Source organism: Delphinapterus leucas, chromosome 10, assembly GCF_059928025.1.
Source record: "Delphinapterus leucas isolate spDelLeu-1000000601 "Yukka" chromosome 10, BTC_Dleu_Yukka2, whole genome shotgun sequence".
Classification (NCBI taxonomy): Eukaryota; Metazoa; Chordata; class Mammalia; order Artiodactyla; family Monodontidae; genus Delphinapterus; species Delphinapterus leucas.
The window spans coordinates 85,869,036-85,886,778 of record NC_143138.1 but is presented as its reverse complement, the minus strand read 5'-3'; the positions used below and the strand labels follow the sequence as shown (position 1 = coordinate 85,886,778).

The 17,743-nt window shown below is 42.3% G+C and overlaps 2 protein-coding genes across 4 annotated transcripts in view; both read left to right on the top strand.

The window, feature by feature from the left end:
* The window catches only part of EIF4E3 (eukaryotic translation initiation factor 4E family member 3), a 320,442-nt gene that overhangs the window by 221,585 nt on the left and 81,114 nt on the right, over positions 1 to 17,743 (top strand). Inside the window, exon 7 of one of the 2 annotated variants that reach the window (XM_089918163.1) lies at positions 6,633 to 6,762. In XM_089918163.1, the coding sequence (XP_089774289.1) occupies positions 6,633 to 6,730 (98 nt within the window). In that variant the 3' untranslated portion in view covers positions 6,731 to 6,762. Of the gene's footprint in view, positions 1 to 6,632; positions 9,700 to 17,743 lie in introns of those variants that run through there. The other variant, XM_089918162.1, reaches the window with a different exon arrangement.
* The window catches only part of FOXP1 (forkhead box P1), a 502,532-nt gene continuing 491,482 nt past the window's right edge, over positions 6,694 to 17,743 (top strand). Inside the window, exon 1 of one of the 2 annotated variants that reach the window (XM_089918160.1) lies at positions 6,694 to 6,762. The gene's annotated coding sequence lies outside the window, so the exon portion shown is untranslated. The remainder of the gene's footprint in view (positions 6,763 to 17,743) is intronic. The other variant, XM_089918159.1, reaches the window with a different exon arrangement.

Below are 17,743 nucleotides of genomic sequence, written 5' to 3'. Positions count from 1 at the left end.
ATGGCAGGCAAGGTAGACTGTTAGCAGAGCCAGAACTTGGCTCTAAGAAAAGGACTTAAAGAAAGGCCAACTCTTCCTTCTTTGTCTGCCTGAGGTCAAGGGATATTGAGTGAATGGCTTCTGGGAAAGGTGAAAGGGGCGTCTTTAAGGAAAGAGGAAAGTCTCCAGATGGTTCATGATGTTGGTCTCGGAGGGCGGTGGGAAGAAGTGAGCCCTGGGATCAAGATGAAGGATGAAATGGGATTCTAGAACGGCCGGGAGGCAACAGGATGAGGGTACATCTACTCCTTGAAGAGGGGGTGACAGTTAAGTCACTCATTGTCTTTGGCAGGGTTCAGACAGAAGCTGGGTTCTTACTGGGGAGATGGGGAGAGGCAGACAGATGCAGCAGGAGGGCCAGCCTTCAAGTTTTAAATGGAATGTTTAGGGGATTTTTAGTGAAGAAGAGGAATAAACAAACAAAACAGGTTTCTGGTTAAGCCTCAGTGAACTAGAAAAGTAATTACACAGACACCATATTCCCCGTGTGTTCTAATTAATCTAATGGGTTTACTTAAAAACCTGTTTTTGAACAGAGATATCAGTAAGTCCTCTGGTGAGTTGAAAGAAATCTTATTAGTGAAAGTTAAGTAAAAGTAATAGTGATTAGTTCTAGGGAACTTAATTGAAATGAACTCCAGTGGGCGCATTGAAGCCACAGATGTTGCTGTGGTGACCCATTTGGTTAAATCTGGGTGACCATTTTGACTAGAACTTTAGAACTTAGCTGCTGAGATAGATGCCTATCTAGGGTACATTTGAGGTTACGATTATTTTAAAAACAGAAGTATTATTTGTTCTTCTTCTCCGAGCCTTATTAATTGAGGCAGATTGGCATTTTATTTGTGAGCTGACAACACACACCATTTTCCGCAGCCGAAGTGCTTTTTGAACTGGGTTCAACATTGTCAGAAAGTTATTCACAGGAGTTGGTGATGGAGCCTGCTCCACCCACTTCTGTTCTCTTTCTATTTTGGTGCTATTTGCAACAAAGGAGAAACTAAGTTAGTAAATTAGAGAAGGATTGAAGCTCTCACAAATGCTCCCCTTCCTATCAGGTTGTGTAACGGATTAGACAGAGTGGGCCTGCTCTTCCTGTGGCTCAGGGACCTGAAGGAACACAGGTGCAAACCCCCTGAGATGGCCTTGGCCGTGTCCTCCCAGGTCTCCTGACCTACCCGATGGAGCTACATGAAGAAACCTATAAAGATGTATATGTATACATGTATACTCATATGTACATGTCTATTTGTGTGTGCATATGAGTGTGTATGTACACATACACTTATTTATGTTGTGTGGGTCTAAAAAATTCCACATATAGCATTCTCAAGCCAAGGGAAATCTAGTGGAGAAGCCACTGAGTTTGAGTTTTGTGTCAGGGTCCCGGTAGGAAATAGGTGGCTTGTCCCTTTCCTGGGTCTGAGAGGACAAAGCGGGGGCACGTGGTGGAGCCTGGATACAGTAGCTGTAGGGAGACGACTGCCCGGCAGGAGCTGTGATCCTTCATAGTCAACCTCCGGTGCCCCGGTGATAAATGCCCCGTCTTCCCTGTCCTCCTGAGATGAGACCTCCATTGGTTGTACCAGCTGGAAGCCAGAAGACAAGGGTACCTGCTGATGCAGGGGGGCCTTCCAAGACACACAGAGCAAGGTGGAGGGTTGCGGCAGCATGGCAGATGGAGGATCTGGAGGAACAAAAGGAAAACCATCCGGTCCATTTTGTTCTGTGACCTCCTTTGGGTATGACATTGCCAGATGCATGGGAAAGGTTAATGTGGGACAAGAAGCCCCAGGTCTTCAGGATGGTAAGGAAGCATCTAGCTTTACTTCCCAGAGCGTGGTGCCTGGACCAGTAGCACCAGCATCACATGGGAACTTGCTGGAGATTTTCAGGCCCCGCCCTGTACCTACTGAATGAGACACTCCAGGGGAGGGGCCCAGGAATCTGTGTTTTCTTAGCCCTCCCAGGCGTTCTGCTGCTCGTTCAAGACTGAGAACCACAGCTGGATGTCTTGAGGTTTTGGGTGGCCAGCAAAGTATGCCAGTTTGCTAACATGGCCACTGTTACCTTGCTTGGAAATGCCAGGGACGAGCATGTTGTCTGTTTGAATCCCCTGCTTGGAAACTCTGCACACTCCCCATCCTTTTTATTTTTCAGATAGGCACTCTCCAAAAGAAATGGAATAATGGATGACATGTAGGCCATGGGGGCTCATACCCCAGGCAGTTCATGCCTTTAATTTCCAAGTGCTCCTCTGAGCCATGCCAGGAAGTACCCGGCAGGGCCCAGACTTTGGAGGTTGTTTTTGAAAAACAGATGCAAATACTGCCTGTGCTGTTGTTGTTTTCCCGGTGCCTGGCAGTGTTTGGTAAACAACTTGATTGCTAGGTCTTGGCCTCAGGGAACCACAGCTGCTCTTTCCAGCTCCCTGCAGACTTGTGCTGAGCAAGGATTGCTGCAGGGAAAAATAAAGAGGGGAGAACAAAACAAGAGAACAGCACTGTTGTTTTGTGGCTGCCTCTACCTGTTTTCCTGGAGCTGTTTTGCAACCACAGGCCCTGAGTTTTGATTCCTTACTTGAAAACACAAGGCAAGACCCCACGGCACCCCAGGCTTCTTTCTCTTTGGTCAGAGGGGGGAGTGGCCGCCGCGGGACTTGGAAAGCCTGTTGTAGTAGCCACTGGAAGGATCTCTGCATTTTTAAATATGTAAATTGAAAAAGGAGAAAGCTTCATTCTTTCTAATGACCCCCAAGATGGTAATCTGGCTTTTCAAATCTCCGGGAAAACAGATTGAATATGGCACAATTAATGGTTCAGCACTTCTAGGCTTTTCTCTAAAATATTTTAATGAGCTTTTAATTTATTGCAGCTCCTGACTAGCAGGGTTGAGGCAGGGTTGCTGCTGACCCACTGGGCCAAGGTGCTCTCTGGGGCTGTAAGTGAAGTGGAAAAGAACAAAGGCCAGCTGGAGTGTCAGTCGGGACCTCCCCAGGCTGAGCCCCTGGAGCTCACTGGGTTCCTGGCCCTGCAGTGGCGCAGCACTCTTCAGAGTAGAGGCAAGGGCGCAACTTCATCAGAGTTCCCTGGAGCATCTGGTAGAAATGCAGATTGATAATCTCTGGGCAGGAGTCTGCATTTCAAGCTGGTGCCCTCGTTCCATATCAAGTTTGCGGTCCAGGACCTTGGTGATTGACAGCCAGTGAGAACGAGTAAGCCTAGGTGGGAAGCAAGTGATGGTGTTGCCAGACTTTTTTTTTTTTTTTTTTATAATTTTGAGACCTGCATGTCATTTTAAAGCATTCACTTTTCATTTACTCCAAAGTTCTCCATTATTTTCACTCCCCCTTCCTTCTTAGATCAAGCAACCTTCTTCCTAAAATCCTTTTCTTTGGGCCTGAAATGCATCTTTCTGAATGTCCTTGTAGAGAGGTGATAAACTTTTGTTTGTCTGAAAAGATCTTTTTATTTCACCCTCATTTTTGAAAGGTAATTTTTCTGGGCATACAATTCTAGGTAGATAGTTTTTGCCTCTGGGCAGTGTACTGGATCATTTATTTGGATACTATCTTCTCTTCTGGTGGGTTTTTCATTTTTTTTTTTTTCCTTTTAAATTTCAGTTGCTTTGTTTTTCATTTCTAGAGGTCAGAGTTTTGGTTAGAGTTATAGAACTTGATTTTATAGTATATATGCGTGTATTTTATATATGTATATGCTATGTATTTTATAGTATATGTACTATGAACACCTAAAAAGCTATAGTATAGTATATAGTTTGTGGTATTTTGGTTAGAGTTATACAGCTTATATTTTATAGTATATGTGCATGTATTGTAGTGTGTATATATACAGTATGTATTTTATAGTATATGTACTATAAATGCATATTAAAAACTATAGTATCTGTAGTTTATATAGTATTTTGGTTACAATTACAGAGCTTGTATTTTATATATATGTGTATATGTGTATGTATGTATTATATGTATGTGTATATAGAGTGTATTTATAGTATATGTACTCTAAGTCCATATAAAAACTACAGTATATATCATTCATATAGTATTTTGGTTAGAGTTATAGAGCTCGGTGGAGATGGAATTCCGCATTGGGTCAGTTGGATTCTTAACGGAACATACAAGCGAAACCAGAAAAATTCCACACACCACGGTGATAGTTTATCCCTTATTTTTGGATATGCCTGGGGACTGTAATGTTTTAGGAAGTCAAACCGGACAACACTAATGATACTCTTAAGCGTTGATTGACCAACTTACACCTTAGCTAGAAGCCAGACGCTGCTCCCATGCTGAACAGAAGCGTGATTCCTCCCTCCTCACTGCTGTTCTTTGGTGTGTCTTTCCTGTTTCATCCGCCTGTAAGCCTTTGACCGTGATGTCCTGAACTGATGGGATCCCTTTTCCACCCCGTCTTCCAGTTCCTTCCAAAACTTGCCCAAGATAATCGCTCTCAAAAGCCCTTAACTGCCCAGATACCTACTGTGTTTTCCTGTGTCCACTTGTGCAGCTTCTCTGTGCTTCCGAATCCCTGTAGAATTGCAGACCTGAGCCGTGGCGTAACCCTAGCCATAATTTGTTACACGGGTTGCAAGGGTTCTTTTTCTTGTCTTTTTTTTAATGTGTACTATTAAAAGGTTAGCTGCTGTCTTTGAAAAATGAGGAAATTTCCCAAAATAGTCATCTGGATTTCTGCCTTTGTTCGTGGAATTGAAAGCTCCTGTAGCCCTGGGTTCATGTTGCCACGTGGCAATAATGGGCTTGTGGAGCCACTGGCCGCCCTCTTAGCTGAGAAAGCCCGGGCCGTCCAGTCTGCCGCCTCCCTCCTCACTCCCTGTACCTTATACCTGGCCTGCCTCGTTCACTTGCATTGTCTGCCTGGTCATTGTGGGACGCCTTAGCTTTCCCCGTATGAACAAGGAAGCTCAGGTCGGAAAGGTTAAGCATCCTCTACAAGGCCTCGCAACCAAAACTCACTCAGGCAAGCTGCAGTCAGAAGAGTGTCTAGTGCAAGGTAGGCACACACAATTTTTTTTTTTTTTTTTTTTGCGATACGCGGGCCTCTCACTGTTGTGGCCTCTCCCGTTGCGGAGCACAGGCTCCAGATGCGCAGGCCCAACGGCCATGGCTCACGGGCCAAGCCGTTCCGCGGCATGTGGGATCTTCCCGGACCGGGGCACGAACCCGTGTCCCCTGCATCATTAGGCGGACTCTCAACCACTGCGCCACCAGGGAAGCCCTCAGCGCCTTTCTTTTTGCTACGTGATGTTGACTTAGTAGCTTTGCACAGCTTCCGTGAGCCTTGGAAATGCTTCTTGGGTGTTAAGGCTACTTGAAGTTTGGACGATGGGGCTTTATCATTTGGACACAAACTGTGATTGGCAGTATCCACCTTCCTTGGTATTTTGGTAGAGATACAGAATCTCAGGCCCAGTTCCAGACCAATGAATCAGTGTCTGTGGGGATGGGGCCCAGGAATCTGTATTTGAAAAAGCTCTTCAAGTTATTCTTCCGCGTACTAAAGTTTGAGAAACACTCATCTATAGTACACGTGGCCACTGTTCCACAGGAGTTGGAGCTGTACTCTTGGGAGAGGAATGGAAGCCTTCCTTGGGCACCCAGCGAATGTTGTCAGCTGCCGAGGGCGCAGGTGCACTAAGGCTTGGCACTAGTGCCAGGGTGAGAATTCTTCTGCTCAGGTGCACGACCCTCTGCCCACAGCTCAGCTCTGGTATTGATGGCAGATCAGCAGAGGAGTGATTTGTGTTAAAAACCTTCTTTTTAATCCGGAAGCTAATAGTTTCGGTTATTTGGAATAAGTGTGCTTTAACCAAAAAGACAAAGATGCTGAGAGGAAGAAGGGACGTGGAGAGCATCAGTTAATGACCTGACCTTGCAGATTAAAGAACTGGGATCCTGAGGCATTAAATGGCTTTCCTGGAGCCACACAAGTGACTGATGACAATACGGGGTCCAGGATTCAGGCTTCTCCACTTGGATGTCTACACGTTACGTAATATGTTTTCTCTTGATGGAAATATCTCCGAGTCTTCCTTCTTCTGTAATTCGTAAACATTTGTAGAATTATTTTGGAGGAAAATGACAATGGTTACCTCTCTTCCCAGTTTGGATGTTCACTGTTATGTTTGAAATAACTTTATTTTCATATGTTTTTATCTTCTGGAAAAGAGAGTTACTTAATAGGAATCAATACATTTATCCATGTCAGATTTGAGCTAAAGCAGCTTATTGTTACCTGGGCACTTGATAATTGGACAAAAAATATTTTTGTAATGCCAAACTACATAAAATATTTGGCACAAAGTCTGCAATAAACAACAACCTTTCAGGGTATGTGTTCAAGTAATTGGTAACTGTATCTTTCAAAACATTATTTCCGGTTCATATTTTACAGCATCGCACTTGATATATTGACATACCCTCGTTTGAAAGGTGTTTTCCCCTACCTCTAGATTCTATGTCTGTCGTGCTGTTTTCAAGTTTAAGGAAGTGGTGGTTTTAGAAGTTACATCTTAGGTGTGTGTAAAAAAAAAAAAAAAATTTTGTATTGCAGTGTCCCAGGAGCTTTTGCTGACAATTCCAGTTTCCGAACGAAACATTTGGGCAATGGTGAGGGCTTCAATCCCTTGGCTGATTTGCTGTCAACCATGAACGGACAGATGTGATGCATGCTGGCCAAAAGGGTGAGTGACATTTACGATTATTCGTCTGAAAGTTCACAAGACTACATGTTGGCTGAAGGGGTCCTGCACGGTGCAGGAAACTGAAAAAAGGTCCCAAATTCATCAGAACAATTACACTGAAGATGAGAGACTCTCGTTTCGAAAGAAGAGTCACCCTGTCATTGTTTAGTGGTATAACCTTTTTGGATAACTTGGGCAATGATCTTAGGATTAGAAAAGACATAATAGGACACGGAAGAACTTTTTTTGTTTGTGTGATTCTTTTACGCACACACCGAAGGGTGGCCTACCTAGATTATGAGCTACGTGCGCAGTTGAAAGAGTAATTGCTTTTCTGGTCCCATTAAAACTTGGTGATAAAATGAACCACCTTGAAATAAGACAATAATAACCTCATCTTGAGTTGTGGGTGGGGTGGTGGGAGATTTAAGTCTGATTTGTTCATTGAGGAAGTCCCATCGCAAGCCTTCCACATGACTGGGGCTCTTGAAAAAGTTAAAAGGTTGGGAACTGTGGACTCTCAGATTTTCAGAAAGACTCGTGAGCATTTTTTTCTAGCATAGTTCTCCTCATCAGGTTATTCATTGTAATTTTTAGGGGGAAGTTAGAAGGGACGTGATGCTCTTTTTCTGTAGATTTGATGGCGTCTGTCATGTTCTTCAGAACTCACGGGCTCCCCTGTAGTAATGAATGAACAATTGTGACTCGCCTTTATCAAAGACAAGAATTGGTTGAGGCCAGGTGTTTTGGGTAAAAACTCTGACATCATTCAATGGTAGCTTTGTCATAAAACGAGGTCAGCTTTATAGGGAACCATTTGGTTTCAGTTTTGTAGTGAATGGCATTTAATGATAAGAACCATTGGCATAAACTCATCTTGTTTGTCTTAGTGGAGTTGTATTTGAAACAGATTCTATTTAATGGAGGGAAGTCTAGTGAAGTAGAAAGAACACTGTATTAGAAATTGGGAGACCTGATAGCTAGCTGACATGGGGCAAGTTGGTCTGTTTTGATTTCCTATGTTTAAAATAAAGCAGGTAGGTTAGAGTGTCGTGTTTGTCAGTGCTAACAAGGCCCTAGAAGTTGGCTGTTTAAATCCCCTCACTTTACAGATGGAGAATCTGCAGCCCAGAGAGTCTGATGGAGATGTCTATGTCCCTGGGCTAGGTCAGAGCTGTATCCCAGGTTATTTTATCCTCAGTGATTCTCTCTAGCTTATCTCAATTACAGAGATTGTGACATCCAAGCCCCGCAATTCTGTAAACCTTCTTTGCTGATATGTGTCTCTTTAAGATGTTGTTTTGCATTTTCCTGTTTGGGCCAGCTTTTTAAAGATTTTACAGTTAGAGGTCATTTTGACAAATCCTTCCCATTTTATAGATGAAAAGAGCCCTGCTGAAGCAACCAGCCCGAATATCAGGCTCAAAGAGCCCGTGGGCTTTAAAATTCACTTCCACTTAGGCTAGTTTGGTATCTGACTACTTGTCCTTTGCATTTCATTCTGCTGGAGCTGGAGATGGAGGAAAAACAGAGTCTTATATCTTCCTTACAGTATTCTTTCATGGCAAGAAATAAAGCAAGTAGAAACCTGTAACACATAAGGCAAGGGTGTACACCATGAAAATTAATAGTTAATGGACTCATGGAATTTTAGATCTGTTAGGGTGCTTTGATCATCTTATGGGGTGGTCCTGGGCAAGTCCTGTGCTTCTTTCTCCTATGAAGTTCTTCTGAGGTTTTCTATTGCTAACCAGCTGTGATAGACTTCTCTGAGTGGTCTGTAGACCAGTGAGCAGATAGCAGACATTATAAAAAGTTATATCTTTGGGGATCCAGGTAGAGTTGAGTACAAAGCCTGGGTCTGTCTCGCGTAAACATGAGAATTCAAAGAAGTGGTTGGAATTCTGCTGAAGGTATTGAAATAGCAACAAACTCAGGTTTGAGGTTACCTGTCATCTCTGTCTTCAGTACTGAGAGAGTCTGACTCAATGTCACTGTCATAAATTGATGTATGAAATTGAACAAAACCACATGAATGGATTTATTGAAGACTAGGCTCGTTTTATTCATTAATTTCATTTGGGTAAGGCCTGCTGTGTGAAAAATCAACCTGAAGAACTGTAATGAAAATGATACCTCTTGAGTTGATAAAATACAGTTAGGCCCAGCCGATTACCAGTTTTTTCTAAATAAGGAAATGCTTTGTATTTATCCGATTGTAATCAGTTTGCCTTCACTGTATTTTTAGTAGGAAGTGGAGATCCCTGAAATCTGATGAACTGGAGTATGTGTTCTGGTTCTTTATGATTGTTTATCCTCAGAGTACACCTTCGAGGTTCGATTAAAGGACTGATTCTCTTCCTCTGTGATGCACTAACCTGGCCTGCGATGCATTGCATACCTGATAGCTAGTTAATCCTTCTGTTGTCAAAAACGTATTCATAGTCCTACGGCTTTCAGAACTTTACAGTTGATCGAGTAACCAAAAGAAGCATCAGTTAATTGTTACCGCTGATACCTTGGAGTCTCTAGGCACGAAATCAACTCCAATTCTGAGTGAAATGTTTCATGGTAAGTGACCTCATGATAGAACAAGGTCCCGGTCCCAGCAGTAGACAGCTAGAACAACAGATCTCCTCACTCCGGTGCAAAGAAACAAAGCCCTATGATAAAAGGTTTACGCAAGTAGATCATCGCGGCAGAATTTCAAGTTCAGAAAATGAGTAGTTAGGTAATGTACTCAATTTATGTTGGTGATAACCATGCTTGCATAATAAATTAGCTTAGGGGCAGGATACAGAGAAAGAAGGGTTGAGCACTTGAGGCGTCTCTTTGTGATGTGATTCTTTAATGCCCTCGCCAGCAGGGAATCAGAGTTGGCTCCTGTCTCCCCCCGGCGTGAAGCTTTAGTTGATGTTGGTACCTATCTGATGCACATCACGAGACTCCAGGAGTGAAGACCGGCTAAGTCTGTGCATATTTAATAGGCAGTTAGCCACAGTGTTATTAATAAATGTGACAATAACAGTCTGGATTTGCATAGAGTTTTCTCTAGAAAAGTTGACTGTAGACGGCAAATACGTTGGCTTGTTTGTCAGCCTGTGCCTCGGCATTGCATTGTTCCTCCCAGTAAACTGTCGGTTGCTGGTGCATCTGGGATAAGAGTATAAGACTCATGCAGCATTGTTTTGTCACCGGTTGTTTTTCCTTATTTGCCTACAGTTCCTCTTTGGGTCTCTCTCATAAACAAATGCCTAGCTTTTGACCTACTAGAAAGAGGTAAAAACACAGAAAATAATCCTTCTCATTTAAGGCTTGATAGTGGGCTACTTGGTGGCTGGAAGTTCCTGGATATTTTTATGAAACTGAAGACTGTGGATTTTGGTTATTGGTTTTGGGGTGGGGTGTGGCAGTGGTGCAGCTTCCGGGAGGAGGTGGGGCAGGTAGCAGGCGTCTGGGAACAGGAAGGCTTGCAGGTGGGCTCCCCTCCTCAGCCGCCTTGTGCGGGAAGCTGTGAGTGGGCCAAGCCACTTTGTTGTGCTGAAACTTCCAGTCCCTGAAATTTTGACTTTGAAAAGTAATTTTAAGAATTTAATAAACTACATAATATGTTTTATAAGCTGGAGCGAATGATCTTAAGTTTTTTGGTCTCTTTCCTAACACAATGAACCTAATATTGGTAAAAATACAGATCTTCACTCACGCCATAAAGACAGCCTAGATTTAATAAGCAGTTATGAGTGCTGGCAGCTGCCTATCAGATTGTATAACTTGGACTCCAGCACGGGAAGACAGTGTCAACTTACATTTTATCTGGGAAGTATTTTTGAGGCGTTTATTTTTCTTCTCTCTCTCCAGTCCCTAACCTAATACAAGTAATGTAATTGGCTGACTATTTTCCACATAGCTAATTGGCTAGGGGCCAAGGGGGAAACCATTGTCTGGCTTGATGATGATCAGAAATTAACATGACATTTACGTGGAGGTAATGGAATATATTAGTAATGCGGTAATTCAGGATGGTGAGAGGAAGAGTGTCCATCCTTCCCCACCCCTAAGCCGTGGGAGGAGTTCTGATGATGGTGAAAGAACCTCCAAGCCCCCTTCCCTCCCACAGCCCCCACCCAGTACCTCACAGCAGTGGCTAGCCAGTCTCTATGTCACATTTACTGTTAAATTCTTCCCATAGAACTGTAAGACAAACTAATGAATTATTCCATTTGTCAATTCAAAAAGAAAATCTGCCAACTACTATTGTAAGATTAAATTCCAATTAGAAGATTGCATTTAATTCGGAAGCTGTAACATTGTTTTAATGAATTCTCTTGGAGGTGACAGTTTATGTGAGATATATTTATATGGTGTAGGGAGATATCAATTCATTGGATAATGTTAAACATGTTACTTCATATATATTAGCTGTGAAATTTATTTCTTCTCTAGTTATGTCCCCAAGGAGGTAGAGTCAGATGAAAAAACATATCTTCAAAGAAAGAACCCTTTCTGTCCTTTCAGATACTTGCTCTAAAACAGCCTTTTCTCACTTTTATTTAAAAAAAAAAAATCTGTTAAATTTCTGCATTAACTGAATTTATGATTCTTGGTGTATGCTATTTATAAAATTGAATATAGGTTTTATGATATAGGAAATTAGTCTAGGAATGAGAATATGATCCAATTTTGTAATAAAGGTAACCTGCATTTATATTGCAGATATTTTCCATTTCTCTCTAAGCCCCTTATGGGATTATACACACATTTTTCTGGACATACAAATTCACTGTAAACTTTTAATGTAGTGGACAGGCTTTTGTTCCCCTGATCTCTGCACAAAGCATCGAATCCTTTGCCTAAATCAAAAGTGGCAAACATTCTTGACAGACTTTCGATTTTATAATTCCCTCACCCCTGCCCATCCCTGTGCCCCTGGCAGACATCACTAATTGATCACATTCTCTCCTCTGCTCAGTGTGGGTGTGGCCTCAGAATTTCTCCACTTAAATTCTTGGAGGCGAGCTTACCAATTCACCACTTACATGAGTGTGGTCAGAATCACGTCAGGCAAGTGGCTTTTGACTAGTCTTTGTAGTTTGTCTTTGTATATCCTATACTTACCCCAATATCTGGCACACAGCGGTTAAACGTGTGTTATATTAATGAGAAGATCTTACGCACAGTTCTGGCAATTATGTGGTTGTGTAACCACATAATTGGATTTTTGACATCACGTGTATACCGTATTTGTATGGTTTGGTAGGCAGTTTATTTCCTACTTTTTAGCTGGTTTGGGGGTTATGTGTATGAAACATTATAGTTTTGTAGGTTTGTTTTTTTTTTTTTCCAATTTATGTAACTTTGGAAAAGACAAGAAAGAGACTCTCCTCACCCTCTTGTTACCTGTGCATTAACTCAGGCTCAGACACAGCAAGGAAGTGGTGGGGTGAGAGCTAAACTGAGACTTTCCCTCTCCGAGTGCAGTTTCTTTCTTAAAGGGAGGAGCACACACATGTACCAGGTGCTGACCGGTGCAGGGCAAGTTTCTTGCAATTTCCTTTCGCATATTAATCTTGGTTTTTATCAATACACTGAAGCAAGCTGTACCAGGGAGGAAGGCATTCAGCTATTATATTTCAAATGATACCTTCCGTGATGTAAAATTCTAGGAACTTCAGCTGCATGGCATGTTGTTTTTGAAAATAATCGGTTTTCTCTTCACTTGGTTCAAATAATGCTTGGAGGCTAAGAGAAGGAAATTTCCATTCAGTTTATATGCAGGCTGCTGCCCTACGCTGTTGAAAACTGCCAACCTTTTAATTCCTCCTTAAAAGAAAAATGAGCAATTAGCGTATTGAAGTACCATTTAGTTAATGTACATTGTAATTTCATTTCAACGTATTGTTTGATTGTTTGTGTTGGTCATGGTAACCAGACTTCTGGAAAGTGGTTGTGAACGTGTGAATTGGTAACCTGTTGGGCCACATTTGTAGGATATGGTTGGCTTTGGTCAAGGATTCCAAAATCTGTGAGCCCCATTATGGTCTGTTCTGGGGGTGGCTCTTGGATTTTCCATACACAGTGTTTGTTCCATGCGACTCCAACCAAGTGATTGGAAGAGGTTCATGAGATGAAATCTTTTTCATCCCTCCTCGTATTCTGTGAGGTTTTAGTAATATTGGTACCGAGTAATTATAGCAGCCAGTCATCGGGCATTTATTTTTCCTGCAGTGGTTTGGATATCATGTTAGGTATCTCATGTCATTCTAACAGCGCCTCTGTGCCCTGGATATTATTATTCTGGTTTTATTGTTGAGAAGACAGAAGCTCGGTGTCTAAGTTACTACTCAGGATCACACAGCAGGTTCTACAAGTGGGTTTTACCTCAAGGTAGGCCAGTTTCAAAGCCTGTGTCTTAACCAGGAGGGCATGCTACGTCCTCATCCTTGATTCCATGGTTCTCCAAGGGCCTTTGATTTAGGCAAGGAAGATTTTGTAGCTTCTAGTTGTCTTTGTGGAAGAAATGGACTCCAACTCATTTAAAATGGCAGCTTAATCTACACACAGGATTTTTTTTTTTTCGCGGTACGCGGGCCTCTCACTGCTGTGGCCTCTCCCGTTGCGGAGCACAGGCTCCGGACGCACAGGCTCAGCGGCCATGGCTCATGGGCCCAGCCGCTCTGCGGCATGTGGGATCCTCCTGGACCAGGGCACAAACCCATGTCCCCTGCATCGGCAGGCGGACTCTCAACCACTGCGCCACCAGGGAAGCCCTACACACAGGGTTTTTATAGGACCAGTGATTTAAAAAAAATGGGAATAACTTCTTCCAAAAATTTTTTCAAAAATATTCCTTACTCACCGGCCTTTTCCTCTAAATCTAAAATCTCCCAGTTTCATGCAGTTGGGCTCAGTGTTGCGTATTTCCTTCAGGTCCTCTTCTAAAATAAAGATGCTTTTGGTGATGGTGGCTCATGGAGTTCCTATTATCCGAGGAGAGGAGTTTTCTTCTTTGATACAGTATAAACAGGCAACATAGGACTGGCAGGACCGCTGATCCAGAGAACGTGTGCAGGAAGGGAAAACCTGCGCTCCCAGGCTTTTGTGCCCAGGGCCAGAGCCAGGCATTGACAAGGTCAGGTCTGCCACTTTGTCAGGCGCATTTAGGCCCCTTGTCTACGGGCTGCAGGGACTTCTGTCCATCCAGGATAGACTTGCAGGCTAGAGCGCCAGGAGGCTAGTTTCAGGTATGCTCTGTGGAATTTTTCTTACAACATGTGCATTCAGTTATTATTAAGGGGATTTTTTTCCTCCGTATTTTTTAATGTTGCATATTGGATTGTGTAAAGGTGAAATGACATGTTTCCTTTACATCTTTCAGAAAAGAAAAAAATGGAGCATAATCTTGATCTTCTAGAGTATGGGTGGTGGGCATATGGCGTTCATGATCACTATTTTCTCTACTTCTTTATATATTTGACCACTTTCATAATAAAAAAGGTGTGTGCATTGGGGAGGGGGCAGTGGGGGGCTGATCTAGCTCATTATCTAGCCTGGTGTTGAGAAACCAGTCACCGGGTAGAACCTGACAGACTCCTCTGTCCTCCACACCACCTTGGGCAGCCCTCAGTTGCTGGTGTAATTTAATTGATACGGAGTCTTAGGGCGAGGAGATGCTAACCGAATCGGCCAAGAGTTGAAGTAATTTTGTGGACAATACAGATAAAAATGACTTTACCTGACATACAAGCCTTCCCTGACTAACCTATAAAAAATGACAGTGGTTGAATAGCTGTCATAACTGAGCACATGTGCACATGCCAGGGGCTATGATACACCAGTTATAGATTTTCTCTCTAGTCCTCCAGTGGGCAGTGTTTGGAAGGGAGTACAGGGGACCTGAACCGAGGGCCCACTGGACTTTCTTCTCTTCTACCTCCAAGTCCTTGGGCTGCGTTCTTCAGCGTGTGATCCAGAGGCTATCTGAAACATGTTAAATATAGATTTTCAGGCCCACATCCAGGTCCAGGCCTAGAGCTTGGGCTCTGAATTAGAGAAGATAAACTCATGTCCTAGTCCCAGGCCTCACTTGGTAGGGTTACCTTGGCCAAGTCAAGGCTGCTCTCCAAACGTCAGTCTCCTCCTCTGCAAAATGGGGACAATGGTAGCATCTACCTCGTTGGCTGTGAGAAGTCCTTAATACAGTGCTTGGCGCCTAGTAAGCACTAGGTATGTGTTACGTGAAACTACATTTTAACCTTTTTGAGACGTTTGCAAATACCCTGACATAACTGGGAATGTTAAAGATGTAGCAGTTAATGCTCCAGGTGGCACTCTTTGGTGGATATAATTTAAACCTTATATATCCTAGAAGCATTTTTTGGTAATTATTAAAAACATTTAAAAAATCAGTATTAGAGTTTTTTACATAGAGGTCTGAAAAAGAATTCTGTCACCAAAGTGTATAAGAGTTGACATGTATAAATATGCAGTTAGACGGTTTCAAAAAACGTGTATTATTTACTGATCAATGTAGTGTCTCCTTTGGAGCCATTACACTCAGTCATTTGCTGTCAATCTCTCCAGGCTGTTATAATCAGACTATGGATATGCATATTAAGATACAAGAAAGTTGTTGTGCATGTGTGGTGGCAGCTTTTTAATTGTTAATAATGTTGCTGCTTTAAAAAAGGTATCAGGTTAGTTTCCTCTTACGATGGTTAATAGTCATCAGAATTGCAGGAGGGATTAGTGGAGCTGAAACTCAGGATGGGGGAACACGAGGGGGGCTGGTGCTGATCAGGGGTGTCTGTGCTTCCAGGCAGTGCCCTGAGACAGGGAAGAGCTTTTTATCTGATCCTGGTGCTGAGTTCCTGGAGATTCCTTTTACTCTTCTTGCTACTGTGTTTCTTTGGAAAAGTTTTATAATTAAAAAATGCTTCTGTATGTGTGTGATGGTAGAAGGGTCATCTAACTTCTCTGTTGATGACAGGGATCAACAAGCTTTTCCTGAGGCAGAGAGTAAATATTTTGAGGTTTGCAGTCTACCTGGTCTGTTACAACTACTTGCCAGTGTTGTAGTGCGCCAGCAGCCGTAGGCGATTCGTACGTGAATGAGCGTGGCTGTGTTTCCAGTAACATTCGTTTCCAGATGTTTGAATTTCGTGTAATTTCCACAGGTCACTAAAGAGTAGCAGTGGTTCTATTTTTTCCCAACCCTTTAAGAATGTCAAAGCTACTTGTAGCTCATGAGTGGAGGGTTCCATTTGGCCCCAGGGCCCGTGGTTTGTAAAGAAGATGGAGCGTAGAGCGGTGGTGAGAATTCAGTCCTTTGTTCTAGCTCTGTGACGATGCTTGGGCCTGATCATTTGCTCTCCAGTTTCTGATGAAATAATAGCATCAGCTTTTGTTCACATTTCATCTTGAGATAGTCTTGTCCTATGTGATTGGATTATTTATTGATTTAGAGTGAAATTTAGTGAGGGTCTCTCTCCCCTCTTCCTTTATTTAAGACAAGAAAAATATGAACCTGAAATAAAAGTGAGGTGGAGGGTAAAAGATGAAGTGAAAGGGAAAACAAGTCCCAGAAAAAAAGTGGACTCAGAAATGGACATATAAGATCTATATCCTCTTCAGCACCAGTGTTTTCTCATAGATGTTGGGTATCTCACCAGTGGAATTAAGGTTAAGTTTCTCGAGTCACAAATGGACATTTTTGAAAATTTAAGAGTTAGGTATTACTTAAATATATATATATATTATATATATATATATTATATATGAAATATGTAGCAAAATACTATTAGCACGTCAGTACAGTTTCTCCGATACTACTACTTAAATGCAACATTTAATAAAATTGAGAGGTTTAAGGAAAAATATAAGAATTATTTACAAGTGGTTCTTGGGCACAACAACACTCTTAGAGTGGGTTGAATGATTAAAACAGGGTTTTTTTCCCCCCTAAATATCTCTTATTTTATCTTGAAGGAAGAATAGAGTCCAGGAGGCATTTAATGTGTATCATTTGATTTTCCCTAAAGAAATGGCTGGAGACCAGAATGATAAAAAATGAGACAGAAGTAGACTCACAGACATAGAAAACAAATGTATGGTTACCAAAGGGGAAAAGGGTTGAGGGGAGGGATAAATTAGGAGTTTGATAAAAAGAGAACTACCATATGACCCAGCAGTCCCACTACTGGGCTTGTACCGTGAGAAAATCATAATTCAAAAAGAGACATGTACCACAGTGTTCATTGCAGCTCTATTTACAATAGCCAGGACATGGAAGCAACCTAAATGTCCATCAGCAGATGACTGGATAAAGAAGATGTGGCACATGTATACAATGGAATACTACTCAGCCATAAAAAGGAACAAAATTGAGTTATTTGCAGTGAGGTGGATGGACCTAGAGTCTGTCATACAGAGTGAAGTAAGTCAGAAAGAGAAAAACAAATACCGTATGCTAACACATACATATGGAATTTTAAAAAGCGGTAGTGATGAACCTAGTGACAGGGCAGGAATAAAGACGCAGACGTAGAGAACAGACTTGAGGACACAGGGAGGGGGAAGGGTAAGCTGGGACAAAGTTAGAGAGTGGCATTGACATATATACACTACCAAATGTAAAATAGCTAGCTAGTGGGAAGCAGCCGCATAGCACGGGGAGATCAGCTCGGTGCTTTGTGACCACCTAGAGGGGTGGGATTGGGAGGGCGGGAGGGAGGCTCAAGAGGGAGGGGATGTGGGGATATATGTATACGTATAGCTGATTCGCTTTGTTGTACAGCAGAAACTAGCACACCATTGTAAAGCATTTATACTCCGATAAAGATGTGAAAAAATTAGGTGTTTGATATTAAAATATACACATCACTGTTATAAAATAGATAACTAACAAGAACCTATATGCAATATCTTGTAATAACCTTTAATGAAAAAGAATCTAAAAAAGAAAATATATACATATATACACACG